Source organism: Salminus brasiliensis, chromosome 5, assembly GCF_030463535.1.
Source record: "Salminus brasiliensis chromosome 5, fSalBra1.hap2, whole genome shotgun sequence".
Taxonomy (NCBI): Eukaryota; Metazoa; Chordata; class Actinopteri; order Characiformes; family Bryconidae; genus Salminus; species Salminus brasiliensis.
The window spans coordinates 26,195,760-26,208,044 of NC_132882.1; the positions used below are offsets into that span (position 1 = coordinate 26,195,760).

The 12,285-nt window shown below is 41.1% G+C and overlaps 1 protein-coding gene across 1 annotated transcript in view; it reads left to right on the forward strand.

Annotated features, from left to right (window-relative positions):
- scn5lab (sodium channel, voltage gated, type V-like, alpha b) overlaps positions 1-12,285 on the forward strand; it is a 150,357-nt gene that overhangs the window by 30,906 nt on the left and 107,166 nt on the right. The window contains exons 2-3 of the mRNA XM_072679988.1: positions 4,546-4,853; positions 9,352-9,469. Coding sequence (XP_072536089.1) covers positions 4,587-4,853; positions 9,352-9,469 — 385 coding nt within the window. The 5' untranslated portion in view covers positions 4,546-4,586. The remainder of the gene's footprint in view (positions 1-4,545; positions 4,854-9,351; positions 9,470-12,285) is intronic.

The following is a 12,285-nucleotide window of genomic DNA, read 5'->3' on the forward strand; positions in this document are numbered from 1 at the left end:
CAAGGAGTTGGCAATGAGATTTGACTTTCTTCCTAACAAAAACGTCACATATTGTTCCACACGTGAAAATGTGGTATCACAAAACACATTTGTTTGACATGCGAAAACGTTTTTCTGTAAGGGATGTTTTAAGAACACAAATCTGAGGTCTTCACTATTAAGTCTGATTTTCACCACACAGGTTTATGGAAGTGTGCCATACTTCCAGCAAAGAAGATTCCCGAGGACCTCACAAAAACAGTTATCAAAGCTCACCAGGCTGGAAAAGGTTACAAAGCCATTTCTGAAGATGTACATACATTTGCTAACAAAAATATTTAATGATGGGTTCTCTTTTTCTTGTTTGTAGTCTTAAAATAAAGATCTTTTTTAGAGCATATTTCAGCCCAGATGTTAGCATGCATACAGGAAATTCTAAAGGGTTCACAAATGCTACAGAGACAGTGTACTAGCTATACTGAAAGAATGGCCGATTATGCTGCCAGAACTGAATGTCGGATGTTAGATGTTCTAAATGTTAGAGGAATGGCGGTCCTGGAGGTCCAGGCATTGTGTTTCTTCTTCAGTCACTGCTCATTACATAACTTTGTTTTGTGTTAGGGTGTGTTTTGCAACACTATGGCTGCTGCTGTGTTCATGAGTGAGGCTAATACGAAAGGAAAGCATTCACTACAAGCCCTTTCACTGTGAGTGGAAGATGTATGGTGTTAACAGGTCAGTGAATTTGCCTGTGAATTTGTTCTGAAGTGGGGCAGACTGTGCTTAGCCACACATACAATCTTCTACTAACACAATCCATTGGAGTCAGGGCCTTTGCTAGTGGATTGAAATATCTTAATTATAGAGACTCGCAGCTTGGGGTGGAGGGGGTTGTGAAGGTACAAAAAATTCCAACGATATGTATAAGTGGTTTTAGTTTACTGTGCTTTTGATAATATGCTGCAAGACACAAGATCCTTCATAGTTACTATGAAACTGTAAAGCACTATTTTCTAGTTCATTTTAGTTTTTTATGCCACGACTATATATTGATGCTTGCTTTTTAACAAAAGTGAGTTTAGATAAGATGTACGCCAGACGTTGGATAAAGTGGTGAAAAGCACAGCGCCACTGGCCCTGAAGCAGTGTTCTGTAGAAACGTGTTCTGTGGGTTAACAAATCCCGCTTCTCTATCAGGCAGTCTGGGTTTGGTGAATGCCAGGAGTACATTACTTGCCTGACTGCACTGTGCCAACTGTAAAGTTTGGCTGCGGAGGGATAATGCTATGGGGTCGTTTTTTAGGGGTTGGCCTATAGGCCCCTTAGTTCTAGTAAAGGGAAATCTTCAGCTTCAGCATAACAAGACGCTTTGGCCATTGTATGCTTTCAACTTTGTAGGGAGGGCCTTTTCTGCTCCAGCAGCACCCAGTTCCCCAGTGCACAAAGCAAGGTCCATAAAGGCATGGTAGGGTGAGTTTGGTGTGAACGAACTTGACTGTCCCACACAGAGCCATGACCTCAACCTTATCACAAAACATCTCTGGAGTAAACTAGAAGGAAGATTGCAAACCAGGTCCTCTTGTCCAACATCAGTCCCAATACTTTTGTCCATATAGTATAGCAGTAGTTATATATACAGTTTTAGTTTACAGTATATAGTAGTTTACAGTATGAAGCAGTTTTAGAATATGCATCAAAGACAATTAACTACATATGTTGGTCATTCTTAGCTAATTACCTAAATTACCTTTCTGAAAGTCTACATAACAGATTATTAACTATCTTACAATTTTTAGTTTAGTTTAGTACAAGAAAACTCAGTATTGGTTAACAAAAACGCCTAGAAATCACAACTTTAACCCAGTAAAAAAGGAAATATGTTAGATCTTATTTACTTAAACAGTAATTTTACTGTTAATCTTCCATTATGTGCTGCATTACTATGTGGGAACACATAGCAACAGTTTAATCAGGTCCAAAAATGAAATCAAGAACTAATAATCTAGGTTTCTCTGCTTCCTTGTTAGTAGTGGATAGATCCTTGCTTTGAAATACTGCATTGAGGTAATTGGACAGGTTGACAACCCCACATGATGTGTGTTTCTGCTCTAAATAGTCTAGCCAACATCTGCAGTTTTGGTGCTCATGCTTTCATCTATGCTGCGGTGTTAACAAGCAGTTAAGGGTGACAGTGTCTGGATTGTGTGCTCTCTTACGTAAGGCACTTTCTACATAAAGTATTTCTACATAAAGGCTGAAACTGTACTCGCCAACATGTTGACTGTTTGTGCTTTGATAGATTCCCACCTCTAGTACATAATGATTAATGAGTATTCATTCTGGTTTCATCAGCATACTCATGTGAGTCCTTATGTGCTGACAGCAACTCTGACAAAACCGGAGGTATTCTGCATGATATGGTCAGCCAGGCTTAAATGGGGGTGGGGGGGGTGTCTGAAAGCTGCAGTTTTTACCCCTCTCAAAGGAAATCCAGCAGTCACAAATGCTGCTGCAAGGCGAGGAAAACAATTCGCCCATGTTTGGGTTTTTTGTTCAGTCCAGCGGGGCTCTCAAGCTGTGAAAGGCTGAAATGGTACGGAAATAAAGAGTGGGATTATGCTCTCTGCTCAGGCCAAAGGAAGGTTCTGACTTCAGTGCGGACTCATTTAACCTATGGAGTGTGCTACGGAACTGGGGAAAAAATCATTAAGGCACCTTGCTTTAAAGGTGTGAAATAAGACAGACGTGACTGCTTTTCCTTGTTCTTGAACTTCTAGTAATCAAGTAATCAATAATGATTAAAAATATAATTACATTTTTTACTTATATTATTTATTGGACATTTAATTGCATGCTATTGGACAACAATTAAATCATTTATTTATTTAGTTTTAATAATTTATTCAAATTTGGAAGATTAATAACCCAGTCTCGTTCATGTGAACCCCCTCCATTACTAGCAATGCCAACTCTAGGAGGGAGAAGACTACCACCGCTGACACATGTCATGCCAGCTACCACCTCTTTACGAACTGCCGCTGCTGCAGCATTTCTAGGTAGCCAACGCTCTCTGAGGAAATCATAGCTCCCCAGCTCAGATACGACAGCTAACAGACACCAGTGCTAACCAACATCACACTAGGAGTGATGTGGGAAGCAAGTGCCATTAACCCACCACTGAGTGAGCCAGTTGTGCTCTCTCTGGCTGCTGACGGATCAGCATTTGAACCAGCTTTATATTTGAATACATTTCATTAAAAAAAATTACCTAATGGTAAATGGGCCAATAGAAATGGTCCACATTTTTGTTATGACAGATCGTTTCCATAATTTAAACACAGAATTGAGATTACTGATCCGGTAGCCCAGCGCAGTGAGGGAGTTAAGATCACTTCACTTAAAAAGGAGGCATTTAGCTTTTTCAGTGTAGTCTCTTGTAGTGTTTCGTAGCTTAATCCTATTGTAATCTGATTGCTCAGAGGATCTTTGCCTGTCCCAGTCATGGACACCTCAGCATTGCATACAAGAAGATGAAAAACAACCACTCATCCTATTATTCCACTGAAAGACATAGCAGATGGCCTGGTCTGTATGAAGACACTCACAGATGTGTGTGTGTGTGTTTTTTTTTTATGCTGAAAAATACCACACAGCGAATATTGCTCAATTCACAATCACACTTTCTAAACAACATGAGCAATCTTGACGTTATTTGGAATGAGGCTTCAGATTATTTGCATACAGTGCTGGGAGGTGCAGACAGTTTTTTCTACTTTTTAAAACATTAGTCCTTAGATCTTTAAGTCCTCGAAAGCAGGCCAGTGATCTAAATCTCTCCAATCTGTTTGTCTGTATATATTCTGTCACGGTTAGAGCTTTGGGACTAGGTTTGCACTGTTGCATACATGTTATAGGCTACTGTAATTTAGTATTGTACTGCATGGGCGCTGAGGTAACACTAAAGCCATACTTGTTGGGCTGAGTTCAGCGTGACCAAGGAACATAGAAATAACCCTAAAACCTAGCAACAATTAGTTAATGCTATTAAATATAGCTAGCTAACTAGTTAGATTAACATTAGCAGGGTGATCACAAGCTATATTTGCCTGCCAAATGCAAGCTACTGAAATGTTTATGGCCTGAACTGTAGCTGTTGGGTACAACTGATTTCTCTGTTTCTACCCTCAATGAAAGATTATTTAGCATGTGGCTACATAAGACGGCACCCTCTTGTTTACTTTCATTACACATAGCCCATCACATGGTCACTTGTTCTGTGTGGTCTGGTAAACACTGGCCCAGTGCGTTGCCCTGTGGTTCTGAACAAGTCTGTTGTTCCACTGTACAGTACAGGATTGGGGTGGTATAATAATAATAATAATAATAATAATAATAATTTTACAGCTATAAAGATACATGATATTATAGCTAGTAGTTAGCAGCTAGTTTTTAACAAGGATTTAAAAACACTTCTCAAATTTACGCAATTTATCAGAACATCTCTTCCAGTAACAGAGAAGGTAGCTCTTCTTGATTTTGACTATGTTTCTCCCCTTTCTTCCTCAGCTGTGAAGTAAACATTAAGACAGGAGGCTCAGGATGAAAAGATGGCAGCCATGCTGTTTCCACCGGGTCCCGACAGCTTCCACCGGTTCACTCGTGAATCTCTGGCTGGCATCGAGCAGCGGATCGCCGAAGAGCAGGCCCGGAATGCAAGGGAGTACCAGGAGGACCTGGGCGACGTGGAGCTGCCCAAGTCCCGCGCTGACCTGGAGGCAGGCAAGCAGCTGCCCCGCATTTTCGGAGACATTCCATCAGGACTGGTGGGGGTGCCACTGGAGGATATCGACCCATTCTATTTCCAAAACCAGAGGGTGGGTGCTTTCATTCCATACACACTTACAGTGTGCCACCAAAAGGTGCTTTTGACACTTTCTTCACTAAACACTTAACAAATCACACGTTTCTTATTACATTAAAAAAAAAGAGTTAAGGGGGTTCAATCATTTTGCAAGGGGCTGCATTTGAACTTACTGAGCACTTTATTAGAAACACTATAAACACATTTGATAAGACCTCCTTTTGCTCTCTTAAATGATTTAAATCCACAAGATGTTGGAAACATCCCTTGGAGATTCTGGGCACTTTCTTGCTGTCAATCTCCTGATGTTTTAGATTCAGATCCGGTGACTAGGAAGGCCACCGAAGGCCACTGTCATGTTCAAGCCATTAAAACATGAGCAAACCATGGTCATGAAAGGATAAACATGGTCAGCAACACTACTTAAATAGGCTGTGGTATTCAAGTGATGACTGATTGGTATTAACAAGCCCAAAGTGAGCCAAGAATACATTCCACACACCATTACGCCACCTCAACCAGCCTGGACTATTGACACAAGGCACGTTGAGTCCATGGATTCATGGTGTTGGTGCCGAATCCTGACCCAACCATCTGTGTGCCTCAGCAGAAATTGAGATTCATCAGTCTTTAACTGTCCAGTTTTGGCCGTCCTGTGCCCACTGTAGCCTCAGCTGTCTGTTCTTGGCCCCAAACCATAAGGGATAGTTTTCATTGACCTCTCTCATCAACAAGGCCTCTCAATGGATGTGTTTTCTTTATTCCACCATTCTACACAAAATGTAGAGACTGTTATGCTGAAAATCTCAGCAGTTCTGGAAATATTCGAACCAGCTTGTTTGTCACCAGCAGTCATGCCATGCTCAAAATCATTGAGATTACATTTTCCCCCATTCTAATGGTTGATGTAAACGATATCTAAGGCTGCTGGCCTGTATCTGCATGATGGTATGCATTGCACTACTTACAGAGGATTGGCTGATCAGTTAATTGGATGAGTAGGTTCCTAATAAAGTGCTCAGCGAGTGTTGGTATATAGGTACACGTATGTAAAACCTGTGTTTTGCTGTATGCTTTCAGGCCTAATTAATTTTTCCAGGAACTTTATTGGAAGCACAAATTGGTTTAGACCATTGACCCAGCTGTGTATTCATTAGCAGCAATTAAACGAAAAACATCCACAACAAACACAAATATTATTTAATGAGAGGTAACTGTCAGCCCACACTTTGAAGTTGTCCAGCATTCAGGGTGTAGTTGATTTATTCGAGCTGATTCAGAGAAGACTGGAAAATAGGAAATAACTGGTGAAAGGGATGAGTCACTGAGCTGATGATGGGCACTAATGCTACCACTGCTGTGCTTGCTGGTGTCTCATACACACTTCCTCCCAGGCCAACCCTGCAAATCTCCATTTTCATGGATTTCAGCTAATTTTTTTTGCTGTGAGGATAACTTTTTTTCAATGTATTTCTTGAATGTTGGGAAAATGTGCCGTATTTACAGTCATGCTGAGCTGCTGTAAGGGCTAAAGCTAAAGGTGCAGACCACTGAATAGACCCTAAGGTAAAATCCTGTACTCAGAAAGCCTCTCCTTCTCCTACCCTATCCTTCTGATTCACCTTGTCGTTTTCAGATTATAATTCATATGTGAAATATTTAGCTTTTTTTTTTAAGTCTAACAGCTACCTCTTAAAAAGATGCCGTGCTGTTGTGTACGACTGCAGTGTTTGTTGAATGTGTCAGTGACTTTGCCCGTAATAGACCTCTTCATGGTGTTATCAACAGACGCTGTTTCCCACGTGCCCTGCACGCGTAAAGTCCACGCGCCGGCACAAGTCACATTTGTCAGTTTAATAAGTGTTCTTGTTGACACTGACAAGGCCACGGTATGGGGGATTAAATCAGTTATCTGAGACTGAGACCAGGAGAAAGGTTAGCTATAGCAGATGAAAGGCGGCACAGTCCTTTATTCATCCAACAGGACAGTAAGAGTGGGTAATATGCTAAAACTTAATATCACAGTATTGAAGATGATTCCTAATACCCAGTATGAATCAAGATATTTTCAGCAATTCAGCATTTGCAAAAATTAAGCTGTTTAAGAAGGATCTAGGGGAAAAATGAAACAATACATATACAATAAATACAGAAATAAGACAATTTTCTGGCATTTAACACCCTTAAAGAGCCTATGGCCTGTCGGCAGGCCAAAAGTGTTATTACCAAAGAATTCCAGTGTACAGATGGCCTTGTAGTTACTGAGTGTGTAATAAGCCTTGGAGTGTTAAGGGGTTAATCAGCCATTTGTTACAGTGACATCTTTGCAGTCAGTCGTAGTCGTACACTGCTTGTTTACAGGCTTTAAATCTAAGTCTTCTTATGAGACATACTACTAACGTGTTGTCATGCGGAAAAATGAGGATATCCCATTAAAACATATTTCAACATATTTGATCTTCATTTTAATGTCAATATTAAGAGATGGTGGTATTGTAATTCAACACAAACAACTGAGGAAATGTCTTTTCACATTTTTTGTAAGATTGGGACACCCCAACATTTATTACTACTCCAGATATCTAAAATTAGAATGAGGTGTACCACATGAGCTGCAGAGGATTAGAACGTCATTAGAGGGGAGTTTGGAGGAGCCTGTCTTATTTGAAGCTCAGACATGTAGTTTGGTTTGTTGTTGATTGGTAAAGTGGGTGTTATTACAATGGTCAGATCCAAAGAGCTTTCTGAGACCATCAGAAAGAAAGTTTGTAGATGCAGATGAGTCTGGGAAGAGTTTCACTGTCTGCCAAAACCTTCATTAAATTTAAATGCAGTTTAAATAACTAAGGCTCCCCCAAAATTCATCTGCAGCTGATTCAAACTGTAGTGATTTTAGGTAGTAGTAGATGTGGGGGTGTCACAACTTTATCCTCACAATAAAATCACATTTCTATTCATTTCATTTTACAGATTATAAGTTGTATATATCCTCCAATCCTTTCAGTGTTGTTCAAATGAAGATCGAATGTCCAGATGTTTACATTTTTAAAAATATGTTTAATGGGGTGTCCTCGTTTTTTCACACGATTAAAAGTTGTTATGACAGTCAATCAGTATTCTCATATTGCCCACCCCTACAGGATGGCACTGATGGTGGTTGCTCATATAGAAGTTGCAGAATCTGGTGCTAGATCATTTGTAAAAGAAAACCTCATGCACCAACACAAATGGCCTAACTCCACACAGCTAGGGTCTACTTTATCTTTTTGCCCTCTTCCCTTTGTTATTCCCCCAAATCTGCTCAGATGCACACACTCTGCTTGAGTTGCAGATGATCTCCCACAGGATATCTGAGGGAGGTAGAGAATAAACAGGAGCAGGCGTGACCCAAATGTTACATAAAGATATGCAATGTGAGCCACAAATCACTGTGTTTACAAAGGTTACAAAGGGCATGGGGCCAGAATGCTGAGAAAGGCAACAAACATGCTGCCTAACAAAGACATTGCTTGGGAACCAAAAAAAAAAAAAAAAAAAAGGGAGCGAGAGGGAGAGTGAGAGAGAAAAAGAGAGATCTGTCGCTACATCTTGCCACCGCTGCAGCAGGAAAATTCGCTGACCCTGATGTTGCCTGGTCGCAATTATTCTTCATGTGTTGACTACTCGCATTATTTATGCGACTGTGAGATGGTATAAATCCAGCCTGGTAAGGAAGCCATGAATCCTCAGCAACCGAGCAGGGCTGTTTGCGTAGCGTGAGGATAGAGAGCCTCCCTGGTCCTGTCACCCATGGTGACAAACAGCGTCCCTTGATAGCACATATCCTCCCATTGAGCCCTGCAGTAATTCATTTGTGAGGTCTTTTTTTACCTCTTTTGTTTTGCTCTTTGTCATCTTTTGAAATTGGACAGATTGGACTGGAGGAAAAGGCTTCTTTTCAGACAGAGGCTTGAGTGTGCATTGTGTATTTCGGGGGCCTTGTATTGTCGTTTCAATAGACTTCAAATTCAGCTTTTCAAATTAAGACTAAATATAAATGAATGTGGTCTCTACTCTGGGACAGCTATGTAGTTCTAGTAGGTAAGCCGAACGGTGGGCCTACAACCCCAAAAGATTTAGGGTGATTACGGATTTATTATCATGGTTTCATGAGAACTTGAATGAACTCTGAAGGATATACTGTACCTGTCATGCCTGTCATAGAAAATGTACATACAGGTCAAATAGCAGTGCCTTTCAGTTATGAAGGTACGGATTTAAAGCACTTTGGCTCATATTACACTGGATTCAATTGCAATATAACATAATTATTATGTAAACTTCACATTAGATATATTAGAACAGGGTTATGTGTGTGTTTGTGGTTTGCTTTACTGTGCTTTACAGAAAATGTGACTATATGTGAAACCCTGCATTTACAGTTTGACTGTCTTGTGAAATGTAAAGCTTGTGTTTTGCCACCCTTGTTCTAACCTGTTGCTTGTCCTCCCTCTCTCCTTTCTCTCCAACAGACTTTTATAGTACTAAACAAAGGGAAGGCCATCTTCCGATTTAGTGCCACATCTGCACTCTATATTTTTAGCCCTTTTCATCCTATTAGAAGAGCATCGATAAAGATTTTAGTACACTCATATCCTTTCTGCTGTCCCACCAAAGGGCGAGGGGGGGGGGTTAAACTGTATTGATTGCTTGAGACACTTCTGCTGCAATTTACAGAATCTGTACTGTGTAAGTGTTACCTAAAGATAAGCTTCTAAAGTTAATGTGTGAGCCACTCTGGCTAACTGCATAGGTCGATGTTGTAATACGGTACCTGATGATGTTTTGTACATGCAAAACCTTGTATCTTCAAAACAGCAACTTTACAGGAGCTGGAAAATCCCTGCTTAACTTTCAATGGAAGCCAGCATAAAATGATTTTGATCATTTTTGAGCATTTCTATTCTATTTCTATTATATAGCATTTCTTTGGACCATTTCCATTTATTCTGAATGTTTCACACAATTTAAAGAACTACTGCAAGATTCAATTTATTCAAAAAGGGATAAAATGGCAAAAATGGAGATACAAGGTTTTACCATGACAGCGATGTTGTAATATTTAGTTTCGTATTGAAGCTGTGTAAAATAAGGGTTCAGATTAACCAAAGCAATATTTGTCAACATTAACAATCCCACAATCCCTTCATTAAGACATTTCAGTTTTTTATGGCGAACGCTCCAATCAGAATCTGCAGAGAATGTAGAGAATGTATTAATTACCGATGCACCCGGGACAGGTTCAGATATAATTCCAAAAATAGGAAGGTAACATGGGCTTGGTCATCACTCAACAGGAAGTCCATAAGTCTAGGGGCGAGTGAGCTTGCTCTTGCATTCTCACCAGACGACTCAGACTCTGACATTCAAGGACTTATGCTATGTATGGGTGCTCCTTTGTGTGAACAATGCCAAGTTTGGATGGCTTGATTCCCAGCTATGGAGCAATCAAACCTCCAAAGGCCCTCAATGCCATCCCCACACCCTTCTTTTGCCAGCGGCTGCTAAAAATATCAGCGAGTGCAGTTAGCCATGGTTCAGGGTGTTGTGAAATATTAGGCTTGTGGACACTTTGCTCTTGTCGGGCCGATAAGCAGGTGAAAACAGTCTCTCTGGAGGCGTCGCGTCCGTGCACCCACCCGACCCTGTCATCAAATTCCCTTTTAGGGCAACGGGGCGAGCTGCGCGGCCCGTAGTGACGCCCACTGTTACGCAGATGCGGGATTTCAACTGTATCTCAGATTTCAGAGGTATGATACAAAAGAGAAGGGCAAGACTACATGAGTGTGTGTGGCAGCTGAGTGGTGAAAAGCACTCACTTCCAGGCGACGGCACAGACGCCACACGCCTGCGCTAATAGCAGATTACCCGGGGGAGTGGGCGCCAGGAAACATGTTTGATTAGCCAGTACCACAAGAGCACATTCATAACGTGCAGCCTCGCGGAGAAGGCAGAACGCAGCTCCGCCGCTCCGCACTGAAGTGATTGCACTCATTAGAAAAATGTGAGAAATGCGATTCGCGTGTCTGCGCCAGGCAACATAAGCAGCCTATCAGAGGGGAGAAATAACCTTAAGACAAGCTGCTGACAACACATGCTCTCCAGCATGTCCGAGACTTGACAGGCCATTCTGGAAAATTCAAAGGGCTCGGGCCGTTAACGTTACAGTGCATTTGGAAGCACTGGACGTTTTGCCCTGAAGCAGATTTAGGGGGTAATTGACTAAGCTGACTCTTCAAAATGGAGCCTTAACAGCATTTTGGCAGCTTTTATTTGGCTGTGAGGCTGAAATGTACTTTTCCCATTACGAATTCGAGCAGATGCTTAGGGTGCCTTTGTCTAGCCGCTCCGCTGTTCTCATGGTTATGATTCACGGTGAGGAGTGCAGGGTAGAGGCTGGCGTAACATGAGAGCAGGCACAGGCCTCAGTGAGAACTCAGGGTGAGGGTGCTGACATCGCAACCTTCACAATCACTAATGTTTCTCTGTCATAGAGAACTGACTGCATACAAGATAGCACACAAAGCTTTCTTGTAGTTAAACTGGCAGTGAGTGTCAATACTGTCAATGTAGGCATTTCAACAATGTCAACAAATTCCCATGCTTTTCTGCATAGCTGAATGTTTTACTCTGAGATTATGCCTACAGGATAAAGAGAGAAAGACATTTGGATGGTGATCATATTAAATTGTGCTTAAAATAATAATTTATTCATCATTTAAGTATACATTTTTTCAGTGCGCTGGTGAGAGGTTGGAAGAAAACGCCTTGAAAATTCCCTGTTGTCACGGATTGAGCAGACACATAATGAGCCCTAGATTACACTCATAAGCAGAGCTTTCAAATTGCCCCGTCCAAAAGAAAATGATGAAAATAAAACAATGTAGGAGGACCACATGCTAAGACTGTATTTACAGGCGCAGGATAGGCCCACGCCCCAGTGGCTGAATTATAATTTTCAGCGTCATTTAGCAGAACGAGCAGATGTCAATTACTGTCAACTGGTTGCTGTGAACAATTTGATTTTTAGACCCCCACATTACAAGACCCATAAACCTGTAATCAAAGCCTGTCAGGGAATTGTCTACCACCTGAATTAGTCTTATGTAGAATCTGAGAAACACATTTTGGGTTGCTTACTGTAACATTTGTTAGGATTTGAGAAATAACTAAGTATGATGAGATACACACAAAAATGCACAGTATATTGTAGTTTGTTTTTGTAGCTGTGCAGTCCAGCATATCGAATTTGAATTGAAGTGAGCCTGAGCCTGAACTTAAGAATGTTGCATCCCTTTTTCATTGAATTTCCATTTAAGGGGATCATTTTTAGAGGGCTTTTTAGCAACAGTCCGTTCCACCACAATTTAAAAAAAGAAAAGAAGATCACTAACCTGCCCCTTGCA